Here is a 14,779-nt window from a genome sequence, read left to right on the forward strand (position 1 = left end):
GTCAATGAAGTCGGAAATTTCTGCGAAGTTGGAAAGCACCATATTATATGGAACCATGTATGAATAAGATCCAAGTAAGAAATAGGAAGAGATGACGTGAGATACGAAAGCTGACGTGTCAAGAAAGAGGCAACATCTATACTGAAGGCTTGGACTTGACTTCTTAGTGTGGGCCGAACCGACGCGACCTAGCACTTCTAATGCACGATGTCCGTATGAATTCGCAAGAGGGAGCTGAACCTGAGAAGCCTAATGGACGGGCTCTACTCACTTATCTACATACAAGCACGGGAATATAATGTGCAAGAGTTCGCCCTGTGTGTTGACGGGTTGAAGACAGTTGGAGAAAGTCATAAGAGATGTCGAGGATTGGCCATTCTTTCCTCTGGAGCTTGTCCAGAAATACAATGACCAGTAAGAGCTTTGACCCGACACGCAAGCACAATTTGGTGTTGAGTGTGACCTTACAATAGATCTCTACAAATCGCCTGCAACTCTTCGAGTACTCAAATAGCGAGGTACGGTGACTTACGATGTATTCAAAAAATTTAAAGACACGAAAGCGCAAAGTGAGATGGGATATCAGAGAGATCCTCCCGGCTTCCCTTGTCGAAGACGTGCTCAAGCGACCGTGCATTTGCCAAATCCAAGCATATCGCCTTCGATCTGGCAAGTACTCCATCATATGAAGAAGCCCACCGATCCTACAGGACTTGGTTGATCGGCCATTCGATAGAGAAGAAATGAGAGTGATCCAGTTGTTTGCTACCATAGCACTAAAGGAATTGATATAATTCCCTTGTTTCTGTCTGTGCGCCAGATGTCTCGGATCGAAGAAGGGCAGGAAGATTCCAGTCAGTGCAGCTTGTCGGATCATGCTCAAGAGTTGCTCGAATGGTTCATTCAGACAGCGGCGCATAATTCCATAGATTCATTGGAGGTAGTTTCTCGATTTGTACTTGTGATTATTTTCAACCCGTTGCTGGTGCGTCGTTGCTGTTTTAGCTAGCACGCCCCTCCATGCGTGGCACTATGGCATTACATCCTTCTCGGTGTTCTCTCGTTAGTTATATTCTGATCTAAATTCCAATGTTGCAACGTACTCTGTCTCGTTGGATCCATCATCGTGACATGATCAATATTCGGAATCGGAAGTGTATCTTTCATCTAGTCATGGAGAATTCCATCCTTCACTTGGAATGTTCTAGCGCTGCTACCGTTCTTGTTGCAACGCCCAAAACCTCGAAATAGCTTTATATCTATAATCGTGGGGTTTCAGTACATTCACGTGTTCTTCTCGACACCAGTCATTCCTCCATCGGAGATCTGTTTTGCTGGAATTCGAAAGTGGTGTGATGGGTGAGGGGTAAATAGATGTCCATAAGACTGGGGGGCGCTAGCCCGGTGACTTGATTCCATCACATCATCTCCAACCTCGAGAACGAACGTGTCACATTTCATGGTGTGGAAGATTCTCTGAAATGCTCAGATGAAGCCGTTTCTAGAGAAAGTGTTCAGCGGTAAGATACAGATTAAGCTCTAGTATTGATTCATACACAGCCTCTAAGGACGCCAGCATGGGGCGTGAGAGGTGGACATAAGTACAAGGCCTTTTTTCAAGTACCCACCTAGACGTAAACCGTTCGCCAGAATTGCCCCCTGCAGAGACTATCCACTTTTACCTGGATGAGAAAGCAAGGGACGACGTGGACTATGATTCCAAACAAAAAGGGTGATATTCAATGTCTCTCAAGTATATCGGTGGTATAAGGTCTGTCAAGCACGGATGTGGAAATGCAAGCCAACCGAACGCCTGAGCTTGTAAACGCCAAGACCCAAGGGGATTATTCTCCCGGATAACAGGACTGAGAACCCTTCCAAAATGGCTATATCCGCGGAGACCCGTAAGTCAACCCCCCTCAAAAAGCTCCGGAAAAGACGCCGGAGGCACACACACAAAAAGCAAAAGTTTATAGAACATGAATCCTGTCCAGGCTCGTTGGGGTGTAGAGGTCACTCTGACACCCTCCTCTAGGGGCCCACCCTCGCCTTGATCTCTTACCTACAAGGTAACGCTTTCGAGATCACGCATGACGATACCCATCTGCGCTCGCTTGGCAGCTTCGGCCACAAGACTAAAGTCTTGCAGAAATGGCGCAGTGGCTGTTGGACCCCCCAGGCCCTCGACTTGGTGTGGATAGCATCCGGTAGTGGCGTGATTTGCGGGCACTGTCTCCGATAAAGGAATCGCCCCGGCAAGGTCGCTCTGGGTAGCGACTGGTAGGCCGGCACAACGAGACGAGTCATTCAGAGCCTGGGACAGAGGCTGCGTCTGGGACATGGCGGCTTGTGAAATACCGGCCGAGGCAGGTTGAAGGGGGGCAGCGAAGCCCTGAGTAGACGATTTGGAGGTGAGATTAAAAGGGCTCGACGACTGCACTAGGTTGTTGGTGAGGTTGGAGGACGCGAGGGTCGAGGTGGTGGAGAAGGGCCGAGCGGGGTCTTGAGGAGCATGGGTTGATCGTAACGTCGAGTCCATGGTGCGACGGAAACTATTTAATGCTGAGTGGCGCTGGTAAGTCTGGTGCAAGTGATAGTTGTCTGGATCTGGGGATCCGCAGAGATCAAAGTGAAGCCACAGTTAAAAAAATGTAGCGTTCACGGCACCCCCGGATGACAGCAGTAATGTCGGCAAGAGACCGGAAATCTGGGGCAAGATGTAAGGTCTCGAAGTGGTGGAAGTAAGGGAATTTCCCAGATCGCTTAGGGAATGACGTCTGGGAAGTCAGAAGTGGGAAGTGGGAAGTGGGAAGTTGGTGGTATGAATGGAAAGGAGACCGGAAGTTTAGGCTTGAGAGTAGATGGCTTTTCCCCCCGAGTGGAAAATCATCAGAATCCTATCGCGGCGTCGATCCGAAGATTACCCATTACAATACATGTATCTCCGCGCATCTCCACACGGCGGGAGTTATCTGTCATGGCAAATTACCGTATAGGATTACCGACACCTCGGTCAGAGTCACATGACGGGCACATGTAGCGTTCATGATTCGTGTCGTAGGTTTTGCCTAGGCTATTTGACTAGATCCTAGCTTGGTTCGCATGGGCCAGACACAGCACGTACGCCAAGTTCGCGGCATTTGAGCAGGGATCCCCGTATTCCCTAATTGGTCGCCCCGGGACTACATTCCAGGATCGATCCTTGGGAGATCCCAAAATTCCTGATCTACCTATAGGTCAATGAGATCCGCGCTTTCATACCAATCATGGGAAAATATCCCGTCGTACAATAGACAGATCTTGATCCCACCTAGACCACACCAAACTTTGGGAGATGCCACCTAGATGTTACGGTGCTCAATCAACGTCATGATGCTTTCGGAGATACACCGTTCCTGCCTTAGGCAGAACATGCCCCGCCTCCGATAAGAAATTTGATAAACGATATTTTTCTTCTTGCGGGCAATAAAGGAGAAAACAGCCACCATGGCCGAAGAAGATTTGAGCACAGGGGATTTGTTCCAGGATCCCGAGGGATTTTATCCCGAGGAGGCTCAGCATACATTTGCAGAGCACACGATGCTGTCGGGGAGACAGTGCGTGTGCGTCTCGTGGGCAGTCACCCACTCTATGTATGGCTTCACTACATGCGAGAAACTTGCCCATCACCCTCAATGGCAAAGCTTGCGGATCTTGATAGATAAATCTAACCTCCTAACAGGGCAATCTTCTCTGGAATGCCGGCCGGACAAGTTCACACTACATTGAGGAGCATACCGACCAATTGATCCGAGACAAGGACGTGCTCGAGATCGGTGCGGCGGCCGGTGTTCCAAGTATCGTGAGCGCCATACAAGGCGCTCGTACTGTGGTGATGACCGACTATCATGACCCGGACTTGGTGCAGAATATGCAGTACAATGCTGATCTGTCCGCCCACCTGATTCCCGAAGCCCCAGAGTCTCGAAAGCGGCTCTATGTCGAAGGCTACAAATGGGGCAACCCAGTAGAACCCCTTCTTGCCTATCTTCCCCCTACCACAGATGGAACGCAAGCCAAATTCGACGTTCTGATCATGGCCGATGTGATTTATGCTCACCGTGAGCATGGAAACCTCGTCAAGATCATGCAACAGACCTTGAAGAAAAACTCGACCTCTGTTGCCCTGGTCATTTTCACAGCCTATCAGCCGTGGCTGTTGCCCCAAACGGAGCGTTTCTTTCCATTGGCTGAAGCGGGCGGATTTACTGTGACCAAAATTTTTGAAAAGCTAATGGGGGAAGTCCTCTTCGAGAATGATCCCGGTGTAAGTGACAACCCATACTGACGCTGCAGTAGGTGGACTAACTGTCTCTTAGGATGAGAAAATCCGACGCACCGTGTTTGGGTACGAGCTTCGATGGGCACCAGATCAATTAGAGGAGACAGCTTTCAAGACCACTTAAATAGTTTGAAATGATACCCTTGCATCTACAAATAGTTGTATAGACACGAGTTGTGGATTATCCACACTCGCATGGATTGATGATAATGCAGCATTGGAGGCTTCCATAAAAAAAAAAAAGAAAAAATTTACATTGTTCTTTCAACCACTTCTAGCGGTGAGGCGTGTAGAAAGACGGTCGAGAAGGCCAACGTGCGTGACCATTAAAATCTTCCCGCCATGACTGGGCTTGCTTTAGTGTCCCACCAACGCCTGGTGAGTTTCATTATATCTGTTACCATGGGGCTTGGCAGAATCGACTATCTTGCGCATTTCCTGCTTCTCCTCATCGGTCAAGTCAATGTCTCGAGATGCCCAGTTTTCTTCCAAGCGCTTCGCCTTGGTGGTGCCGGGAATGGCAATCATTCCTGGGCAGCAACCCAGGCGAGGGCAACCTGACTGACGGAGCAGCCTCTCCGAGAGGAGATCTTCTTGATCTCCTCCACGATTGCCTTGTTCTTGTAAAAGTTGTCGCCTTGGAATTTTGGGGCTGAATATCGCCAGTCAGTATCCATCTTGACAAGCAAAGGAGGGAACTACTGACAGTTTCGACGGAAATCGTCCTGTGCAAAGTCATCAGGGGACTTGTAGTCAAAGCTGTCGACGAGCCAGCCGTGTCCCAGCGGGCTGTAGGCGACATAGGCCACTCCGAGCTCCTTGCAAGCTTCAATTAGACCGTCCGTCTCGTGAACGGTCTCGAAGGCGGAGTACTCAGCCTGGACGGCATCGATCTTGGCGACTGTGGATGTTAGCAGAAGAGAGGTTAAAGCTGAGCAGCAAGGTGACCTACTCGAATTGGCCTTGCGCAGTGTCTTAGCTGAGCATTCCGAAAGGCCGATGTACTTGGTCTTTCCTGCCTTACGAATCTCATCCAGTGCGGGGATAGATTCCTCGAGAGGCGTTTCTGGAACTAGTCAGTAAAGCATGTGACCGGCCATATCATTCGTACAACATACTGGGATCGATCCGATGCAAATAGTAGAGATCCGGAGCAAAGCCTAGTCGTTCGATGGTACCATCGATGTACTCCTTAATGTGAGAGGCGGAGTTGGTGACCGAGCGGTCTCCAAAAACATCAAAGCCACACTTGGAGGCAACTATGGAAGAGTCAGTCTCCATCTACTATCGCAAGAATTATCGCCGTACTGAAAATCTTATCGCGGACGTTGTGCTTCCTGATGAACTCTCCCAGGAGCTTCTCGTTCACACCAGCCTGATAAACAACCTATCTCCATATTAGCAGTGATCTCTTTATCTTTGATCTTCGCGACATAGCCAGTGACTCACGGCGGTATCCCAGAAGGTGCATCCCAGTTCGATTGCCTTCAAGAGCACGGGTTCGGCTTCCTCGAGGCTCAGGTTGCTACCCAGACCAAAGCTGAGGCCCATCGCGCCGAAGCCTGGCGAAGGGACCTGAATACTACCAAAGGGGAGTGTTTTGACCATTTTGGCTGTGGAAAATGTGTTTCTCGATCGGTGATGAATTGGTGGGTAGATGTACCATGGCAAGAGGCGAGCTTTAAATATGATCCCGATTTGAACCCAGGGTCGGTGTTAAGCCTTCAGACCTGGGGATCTCCACCCTCGATTCCATGGCGTTTGCCCCGCCTCACTTGATGCAGAACTCCCGTTGATTCCGGGGCTCTCCGCTTCTTCGATTGGGATGCTTAGAGAGATGATGCCTTTTATTTGGTATTTGGTGACTCTCCAACCTGTGACTATCCTGTTTACTGTTACTAATATATAAAAATAATAAAAATCTTCTATACAACACAATGATCTAGTACAGAATGATGAGAGCAGCATTTGCCGAGCATCGCCTGTTGAAGTCTGAGCAGCTAAAATCCGGATGACACATTCGGCGGGTAAACCCCGGCCTAACTCCGCACGAGGGACAATGTGCTGAAGGCCCTCGTCTGGATGAACGAGCCATTCCTGGACTCTTCGACTGCAATTTAGGTGGGACCGAGTTGGACTTGATGATAATGTCTCCGTCATTGGGTCCGTCTTTACAGTAGGTCCAGGCTCGGAATCTCTCCGCGATTCAACATCCGAACTCTGGAAAGAGGTCTATACATCGATCGATGCATCGGCCCACACTACCATTGCCGACCCGATCCTCACGCGGCATGTTGACACACCGTATTGACCTACATAGGTAGCTAGGGGAGATTCAACACAATGATCTACATTTGACAAGACCAAATAACTCTGAGGCCAAAAAAGCTCGAAGTTCGACAAAGTGGAGTCACATGTCTGAACCCCGCCAAAAAAAAAAAAGTTCCCGCCCGCTTTCAACATCGCAACAACCCCACGATGCCGGTAGGTCTAGCTAGCCACAGTCGTCAACACACAGCCATCACTGACGAGAGGAAAAAAAAATACTAGCTTGTGATACTCACCGGATATCCCTGCTCCGGTCTCACATACCGTGCAAACCAGCTCGCCTCCCTGATCGAGAAAGTGCAGGATGAGATCTTCGCGTCATCCGAGTCTACATCGCCGGTCACATTAAAGGCGCGGTACAAAGTTCACATTGTCCCTTCGCATGACAGGTCGCACCCGCGGACTGTATATGACCATGCACGGACGGAGAAGGAGGCGCGTGGTGTCGCGTATGCGCGCGCGAAGCGGGCTTTGACAAAGGACAGTATTGTTCTCCTTGATGGGATGAATTATATCAAGGGATGGAGATATCAGCTTTGGTGTGAGACCAAGGCTGCGGGGACAACATGCTGTGTGGTATGGGCTTTGGAATTGCATCCATGGAATACGAGCAATTGAATGGCTAACCCGCAATGCTTAGGTCCATGTGGGAACACCAATCGACCAGTGCGTCGCCAACAATGACGCTCGATTGAAGCGACTGGCACAGAATAGCGATTCACAGGCATCCGAGAAAACGTCCGTGTCTGGCGAAGCTCAGTCCATCGATGATGAGGAGCCGTACCCGCCAGACTTGCTCAACAACCTCATCTTCCGTTACGAAGAACCTAGCACTCACAGCCGCTGGGACAAACCGTTATTCACCGTTCCGTGGGAAGACAAGGAACCTCCAGCGGCAGATATCTTCCAAGCTCTCACAGGGGTGGTCCTGACATCCGCCGAGGCACCTCTGGATCCCTCTGTGACCAGTCTCACCGAATCACTCGCATCATCCACGATTTCTGAAGTCGCCAGCACGACTACCACGGGCAGAGCCTTTGGTCGCGGGCAGTCACTGCGACCCAAGGTTATCCCTCACCAGGCCACGGTCCAAGCCGTCGCAACGGACTCGGGCGCTCTGTATGCGATGGAAAAGCGCACGTCTGCTATTGTAACAGCCATCCGCACTTTCACGCAATCTTCTCCGTCCGCCGAGGCTGCCCTGGCGCAGAGTAAAGATTACAACGGCATCACGATCGACGTGCCTGGTGCATCTATTCCGATTATTGTCCCGGCACATATTGCGACCACTGGTACAACCGACGAGCTCGCCGGCGCAGGTGGTATTTTGGCCCTGCCGAAGCTTCAAAGACTGCGGAGGCAGTGGATAACTCTGAACCGACAATATATTGGGCATGGCCATGGGGCGGGAATTGGAGGATTGTCAGAGGAACAGATCCCAGATGCATTTGTTCGATTCTTGAACTCGAATATAAGTGGCGAGGATGCGGACGCGTAGTCGTGATTTAGACCAGTGCTGGGATGAACCAGAGAGAGGGGTCATCCTGATTCGGATAAAACTGTATAGACTAGCCATGATTTGACGAGGTTATGAAACAATTTTTTTTTTTTTACTCTGACTTCCATTTCACTATGACAGGCTTTCCTTTTCTGGGTTCGTTACACTCCAAGGGTCAAGTTGTGCAAATATCAACAATCAATTCAACTCAGTAATCAACTCCAAAAGAAACAAAACTGATCTATCAATCCAAACATCAATGCTGAAACAAAAATCTACTGTCGTTCGCGCTAGTCGTCCCCCTTTCTGTCTTCCCCTTTTCCGAGGATTCTAGTGGCTGTTTGACCACCTATCTTCAATTTATTCTTTTCCGTCTCACTTGAGTGATGCCTTGCCCCAGGTTTAGCCAGATAGGCTTGCTGATGGGAATCGAGGTCGAGGACTTCATGTGCTTGGAGTGCCCGGCTCCAGATCCTGTGGATCTTCTCTATGGGTCCATTGATCACGACTCTGGTGGGCTCCTTGTGCCCTCGGCTGTAGGATCAAACCGTGGCTGCTCCTTGTGTAAAGGGCAATGTCACCAGCTCTCCAATGTGGTCAAAAAATTACTTTCCGTGGAAAGAAGCGTAGGAATGTGTATTCACTCTGTGGAGTCATAGAGTTTGAAACGATGGATCCCTCGCGAGGTATGAGTATTCCCTACTGCATTCCGCTCCGGTTGGAGGAGATGACAGTGCTCCGGATCTTCTTCACACGGGCATACCATTGGGCATCTGGGAAACAGCCTGGCTGGCATCGATGTGGCGGTAGTTTAGGCCTAGGGTGAACAGCTCCTGAAGGCTGGCATTGACCTTCTCATGCATGGAAGTATCCTGCGGGGAGATGTTGCGAAGCTCCTCAACAAGACGCTCACGGCACTTGTAGTAGTTGCGCTCCGCATTTTGCAGCCGCTGGCCGTGCTGCGCACTAGTAGCCTTGGCCGAGTTCGATTGAGAGTGCACGGAGCGGGTGCGCTTCATGATTGGCGCCGGAGTGGGACCAGTGACCTTTCTCTTGCGGCTGGTCTCCTTCTTCTTTGGCCGGAGTCCCAATGGGCGAGGACTCTGGTGAGCTGTGGCGCTCAGAAGAGGTGTAGTCATGCACGCGGCGCATGTGGTCGTACAGGTTCCATCTACGCGGGAATCCGAATCCGGGAATGGAACGATCACATCCCTCCCACAGGCACAGGTGAGGGTTGTCTCCATGGCCATGCAGTCCGTGGGCTTCACGCTCGTGACGGAACAGGCATGCGTTTGAGGAGAAACGCAATTGGGCTTCCAGGCAAGTGGGGACCTTGCAGCGGTAGGGCTTCAGGTGAGAATCCAGGTACTTGCTAAAATGGACACTTAGCTTTTAATTACAGAGCGGATGGGGTCATGTCAAGGAGAACTTACTGATAAGCGCATTTTTGAGTGGTGGGCTGATGGTTACAGGCCTTGTCTCCAACGGCAAACGGGCAGTAGTACTTTCCATCACTCTGGGTAGGCATGGAATAGTATTGGTGCTCTCGCGGGTTGCGAGACTCCGCACCATCCTTGGACTTCTGGCGGTGTGGCTCTCTGGAAGGTAGAGGGGGAAGAATTCCGATTCAGCCTTGACCTGTGGTTGGGAAGAAGCTGACAGAGGTCCACGACGAGACTGCTTGGTAGGCCTAATGGTCCTGTGGGTAGGCGATTAGATACACATGCCTCACACGTGGATAGCTTTGAACCTACCTGTTGGGGTCCTTGTCACTCAGAGGAGCACTAGGGAACATAGGATCTGCTGGGTTAATGCCGTGGCTGCCCATGGGCGAGTTTGTGAAGTCTCCGAGGAATGTGTCATCAGCGGCCATGTATGAAGGAAACCCAGGATGGGAACAAGAAGAAGTAACAGAGATGTCGTTGCTAGCCTCCGTCAGAGGAGGCGAGACTGGGACGGTCTGGAAGAGGCTTGACGAGAGTTGGTCCAGGGTGGTGCCAGGATATTGGCCATCAGGCATCATAGCATTCCACGGCTCGTGAGAGACAATGTAGTGACCATCATCGGTGTGAGAACTATGCGCGACAGAAAGAGCATCATCTGGAGAGCTCGCTTGCCCGCAAACATCATTATCCACGGAAGATAGGTCCACGAAAGAGTAAAAGTCTCGCTGATCATGCAAGTCTTGGACTGCTGGGAAGTCCACTCCTGTGTACATCACATCATTTGGTCCAACAGTAGGAGTCATCAAGTGCTGAGACAGCGAGAAAGAAAGCATTTGCACCTGAGGAGATTCCTTGGAAGACATGGCCTGATCGAGAGATTCTGTAGTATTCATATTCCATTCTTTCATGTCCTGGGGGTTTCCATGGGCTGTGGGAATGGAGCACAAAAGCGAAGTGTCTTGGCTTGACAAGTCATCATCCTGGATAGATCTGGAGGCCATATTTGTGAGTCCTTGAGCCATGGAGGCATGTCTGGATTGAGAGAAAGAGACCCGTTCAGGCTCGTTACTGGCCCTAGGAGACATTGTGGGCGGCTTTTCGCTAAACACTGAAAGGCATCGTTCAAGTCAGTCATCTACACTCAAAGAGTTGAAAACGAGAATCAAAAAAAAAAAACAAAAAGAAAAAAAAACGAGAAAGCTCCGAGGTCCAGCAGAGGTTGGAAACCTGTGGGCTGTTAGCAATCTTTATCTGCGGTCGAGGACTGTGACTGGACGCACCGAAGCCGTTCAAAGAACAGGAATGATCCAGGTTCGGGGTCAAAAGAGGCCTAAGAGTACAGTGGTCGGAGCATGAGTCGGTTCCAGTGAGGTGTCCCGGGAAAGCCGATTCCCAGGATTCATGTCGAATAGGGCCAGTTCATATCATAGCGAGGGCTACAGAGTGTATCGCATTGTCCAGTGATTCCGGGGTAAAATATTTGCGTCAGTTCAAGGTAAGTCAGCACGGGAGTGCATGACGGATCCTTATTATCAGTGGCCAGAGTAGTCATTTCCAGAAGCGGGTGCTTCAAAGTCCGTATAGATGGAGAGCAAACATAAATGCTCGAGTGATTCCATGGGTAGTATGTCCTTATATCGACATTGCAGAAGAGCAAATGGCCACGGTAAGATGATTCCAGGGATAGTTCATTCATTTGTAAGGGCCAGATAGGCAGGCATATATCCAGGTAAGGTTCCAAGGGCAAGTCCAGGGCAGTATAGTAGTCATCCGTCCACTTCGCACCAGGCTTGGCGAAAGGGATTCCAGGGTCAGAATAAAACGGGTCCAGGCAAAGTCATCCAGTGGTAGTATCGATTTAAGTGTATGCAGCATTAAGCAACACTCAATAAAGAGTCCAGTCACTCAGCGGATGCTGAGGACAATGCCCGGGGGCAGTCATCATTCTTTTGAACTGCAACGAGGCAGTGGCAGCAGCAAGGTGGAAGTCAGGGGTTCTAGGGTCCACGGAAATCCAGGGGCTTGAGTTGCAATGTCGAAATCCACGTGAGAAAACATGAGGCGACGGTACAGGTCCAGTAGCAAGAATAGAACAGACAAGAACGCATAGGAGAAGCACGAAAGAAAAGTGTGACGGGGACTACCTGTTGTGTTTTGTCGAATATATGCAGACTAATCAAAAGCCTGGGGAAAATAAAAGCAAATCCTTTTTTTTGTTCCAGGGATGATGGATAAAAGAAGTCCTTGGGCAGCAGTAACAACCAGGGAGATGCAAGCAAATAGTTGTCCAAGATCCAGGGGTTGAGTAGGCGATCAGGGGTTGTATGATGGTTGGGTGTAAGTGTAGTAGAAGAGTCCAAGGTTCATTCAGGTCAATAAGAGTTAGAGAAGAAAGGAGAAAAGCAACGGAGGCCGGGAAGGGTGGGGGGAAGCGGCCTTTTTCAAAGAGAAAAAGCACGGTGCGCTGTCTCGAAGTGGGACTATCCAACATGGCGTGTGCCCGCGACGCATAGTGCAGGCTGGCAGAGCGCTGGCAGCATCGAGGACCAGTGGATCAGGGCCGGAGAAACTAGCGGTGATGGCATCTGCAGACTCCTGCGTGTGGTCGCTCCCGAGTGGTGGAGACGCTCTGCCGTCGCAGCGGTGAGACGAGGTCGGCGGTTCTCTTCCTTGGCAAGGGTACTTGTGCGGTGATGATTGGCGCAGAAGCAGGGCTGACGCTGCATGATGATGACCGAATTGGACGATCGGCAGGTTCGTCGTCGCGTGTTGACCGGGATTGGAAGAGATGGCTGGTGGAGAGACCTCCACGTTGGATCCTGGCGGGTTTTTGCGGAACGGACGAGAGGAGGTGTCGAGAAAAAAACATAGGTCTACGGAGATATCCCCGACCGAGAAAGAGAGAAGAGAGGGAGAATGAGGCCGAGGGCCAGTCTTGACCGAGAGCAGGAAGATTACGTCGACATGACCAGGTCCTGCTGAAACAAAGGGAACAGGGACTACGGTACTTTTGCGCATTAGGATATTGAGAATTAGAATAGGAATATGCGATGTGTTCTATCTGACTAACAACTAAAGGCGGATGACACCAGATTCAAGGCTTGGTCCATGGATTCCAGACACGGGCCGGGGCGAGCCTGTGACCCACGTTGGGCAGCAATGCAGATTGACCTCATCTCCTAATCCTAGGGCTTCGGCCCAAATCCCCCCATGTGGAGTGCCTGTGGAGTTGCGTTAGCGACTATCGAACTCCTCACATTCCAGAAAACACAAAGTGGAAAAATTTGAATATCAGATAAAAAAAAAGATGGATAAAGGTTGTCGTTCAGCAATCCGAAGATTTCAGGTGAACTATGCTTGGGTAGGTTTGTTCATCATCTAGGTCCCGCGGGGCCGATGTGCATGAGAGACTCGAAAATGAGGCGGCTTACCTGTGGAGACCCCTGGAGAGTGCAGGGTGATGGTCGCAAGACCTCCCAAGGGAGATGCGTGGGATGAGACGAGAATGCGAATTTCGAGGGCGGTTTTGTGTGTCGTGCACGTGACCTGTTTGCCTGGTTTGCTACGGATCCACCATCGATCGTCTTATCGTCTTATCGTCTTATCGCCTTATCGCCTTATCATTTATCACTTATCGTCTGATCGTCTGATCGGGTCTAGCTACCATCGGCGTCCCTGATCTGTGAACTTTGTAGCTCCACCATGAATTGGACAGGAGGCCAGTTGCATCGCTCGGCACGGCAGGGTGCTCTGTCAAAAATCCAGCTCCAAAACTTCGCAAAGTCCCGCCAGGTTGCCCTCGGCAGGTCGTCTCGCCATCTATCTCCCTTTCCGGGATGTCCAGAGTTTCCCAGCACTGGAGACTGTGGAAGAGCCGCCGGCAAAGAAATTCAAGACGTGGCAACAGATGGCAGGTCACAGTCAGTGGAGTAACTGCCAAATTTGAACATCCTGCACTGCCGCCATGCCTGTTTGTCCCGGGTATTCTCCGTGCTAACTACTGGTCCTTGAACACTCAGGAAACAAGCCTCACCTCCGCCTCGATTGCCCGCCGTGTCGATCAAATCTGGATCCCATCTAGATTCAGTGAAGCGTCAGCTCCTCCTAGATCCCGACTGGGCTACTGTCTCTGCAGCTCGTCCATTGGAGATAGCATTCACCTCGGCGGAAGAGATCGAGCAATTTGGGAAGCGGCGCAAATTGAATGACCACGACAGGCAACGCCTGTCTGCTGCAGAGAGCTACCATGCCCTCTCGGGTTCTACCAGGTTATGCCGGAGTGGTAGAGAGATTCATCCGAGAGAAGTCAGACCGGACCAAATCGATATCTGGATCGACGGGCGTCCCGCCGGCCTCCACGCAAGCAGCCAAAGACAGAGCACGAATGTCCCTTCGTCACAGTCAATGCTTCTGGATCATGAGACCTATCCATCCGCCCGAAAATCGGAAAGATCCCCGCCCGAGTATACGCGGTTGGTCAAATCTAGCCAACCTATACATAGAAAATTCCTGGATGGCAGTGATCGCACACCAGCGTGCGCTATGACCGAGCCGCTCGACAAAACCATCTCTGGGGCTCCTCACAAGGAGAGATTCTTGACCAGCTCGTCAAATCCTTCCGAAAGGAATTTTAATCGGATGGAACCCAAAATGCAGCATCAGTCAACTACTGACCAGCTCCTCCAGGCACGACATTTCACATTTGATGACCAAGCACTTGCTGAGAGACGAGGGCAAGTTACCGCTCTAGGTCACCGCGCTCTTTCTTGCAGCCCAACGACAACACTGGTGGCATCACCTGCGCCATCGAATCCTCAATTTTTGTCGCCTCGTGAAACATTCAGCTGGCTGCCATGTCCACGCCATGTCAACGATTTGAGCAGCCCTAACTCAGGTCGTCTTCATACTTCGAGCCTCCGGGAGTCTATTGCTGACCGGTCCCCGTATCCTAACTCCCCGGCACACATCTTTCGAGACGTTCCAACATGCAACAGTCCCCGGAACCCGTCTGGCTATTTGGACAGCTCATCGATGTTCGTAATGACCCCATGGTCGAGACTCTATGAACGCCGAAGCATGTATGGCCGCTTCCGGAGATGAGGTATCTATCCACCCTGTCGTTAATGACAACTTGCTATCACGATTCATCAAATAATCTTAATTTACATGATATTATTCTTCGCAAGT

At 50.7% G+C, this 14,779-nt stretch overlaps 7 protein-coding genes across 7 annotated transcripts; 3 read left to right on the forward strand and 4 right to left on the reverse strand.

The window, feature by feature from the left end:
• Window positions 1–2,062: 2,062 nt before the first annotated feature.
• N7477_007152 (uncharacterized protein) lies at window positions 2,063–2,539 on the reverse strand (the record flags this gene model as incomplete). Its single annotated transcript, XM_056968815.1, has 1 exon — window positions 2,063–2,539. One exon carries the CDS (start codon window positions 2,537–2,539, stop codon window positions 2,063–2,065), a length of 477 nt encoding a protein of 158 aa, XP_056821611.1.
• A 947-nt stretch (window positions 2,540–3,486) lies between these two features.
• Window positions 3,487–4,445, forward strand: efm7 (putative nicotinamide N-methyltransferase Nnt1; the record flags this gene model as incomplete). The annotated part of the gene is made up of 3 exons (XM_056968816.1): window positions 3,487–3,600; window positions 3,722–4,306; window positions 4,359–4,445. The coding sequence occupies 3 exons, from the start codon at window positions 3,487–3,489 to the stop codon at window positions 4,443–4,445; spliced, it is 786 nt and encodes a 261-aa protein (XP_056821612.1).
• Window positions 4,446–4,678: 233 nt separating this feature from the next.
• On the reverse strand, window positions 4,679–5,929 carry N7477_007154 (uncharacterized protein; the record flags this gene model as incomplete). The annotated part of the gene is made up of 6 exons (XM_056968817.1): window positions 4,679–4,973; window positions 5,024–5,222; window positions 5,274–5,387; window positions 5,440–5,580; window positions 5,630–5,708; window positions 5,771–5,929. 6 exons carry the CDS (start codon window positions 5,927–5,929, stop codon window positions 4,679–4,681), a joined length of 987 nt encoding a protein of 328 aa, XP_056821613.1.
• An 870-nt stretch (window positions 5,930–6,799) lies between these two features.
• On the forward strand, window positions 6,800–8,147 carry N7477_007155 (putative RNA polymerase II Elongator complex associated protein Kti12; the record flags this gene model as incomplete). The annotated part of the gene is made up of 3 exons (XM_056968818.1): window positions 6,800–6,805; window positions 6,872–7,225; window positions 7,290–8,147. 3 exons carry the CDS (start codon window positions 6,800–6,802, stop codon window positions 8,145–8,147), a joined length of 1,218 nt encoding a protein of 405 aa, XP_056821614.1.
• A 749-nt stretch (window positions 8,148–8,896) lies between these two features.
• Window positions 8,897–10,677, reverse strand: N7477_007156 (putative C2H2 finger domain protein; the record flags this gene model as incomplete). Its single annotated transcript, XM_056968819.1, has 5 exons — window positions 8,897–9,258; window positions 9,323–9,519; window positions 9,581–9,745; window positions 9,808–9,846; window positions 9,902–10,677. The coding sequence occupies 5 exons, from the start codon at window positions 10,675–10,677 to the stop codon at window positions 8,897–8,899; spliced, it is 1,539 nt and encodes a 512-aa protein (XP_056821615.1).
• Window positions 10,678–12,072: 1,395 nt separating this feature from the next.
• N7477_007157 (uncharacterized protein) lies at window positions 12,073–12,318 on the reverse strand (the record flags this gene model as incomplete). The annotated part of the gene is made up of 1 exon (XM_056968820.1): window positions 12,073–12,318. The coding sequence occupies one exon, from the start codon at window positions 12,316–12,318 to the stop codon at window positions 12,073–12,075; it is 246 nt and encodes an 81-aa protein (XP_056821616.1).
• Window positions 12,319–13,294: 976 nt separating this feature from the next.
• Window positions 13,295–14,692, forward strand: N7477_007158 (uncharacterized protein; the record flags this gene model as incomplete). Its single annotated transcript, XM_056968821.1, has 2 exons — window positions 13,295–13,512; window positions 13,612–14,692. The coding sequence occupies 2 exons, from the start codon at window positions 13,295–13,297 to the stop codon at window positions 14,690–14,692; spliced, it is 1,299 nt and encodes a 432-aa protein (XP_056821617.1).
• Window positions 14,693–14,779: the final 87 nt, after the last annotated feature.

The sequence above is a fragment of the Penicillium maclennaniae genome, assembly GCF_028827695.1.
Source record: "Penicillium maclennaniae strain IBT 15551 chromosome Unknown utg000006l:1.0-2513246.0:1.0-2515036.0, whole genome shotgun sequence".
In the NCBI taxonomy this organism is placed as follows: domain Eukaryota; kingdom Fungi; phylum Ascomycota; class Eurotiomycetes; order Eurotiales; family Aspergillaceae; genus Penicillium; species Penicillium maclennaniae.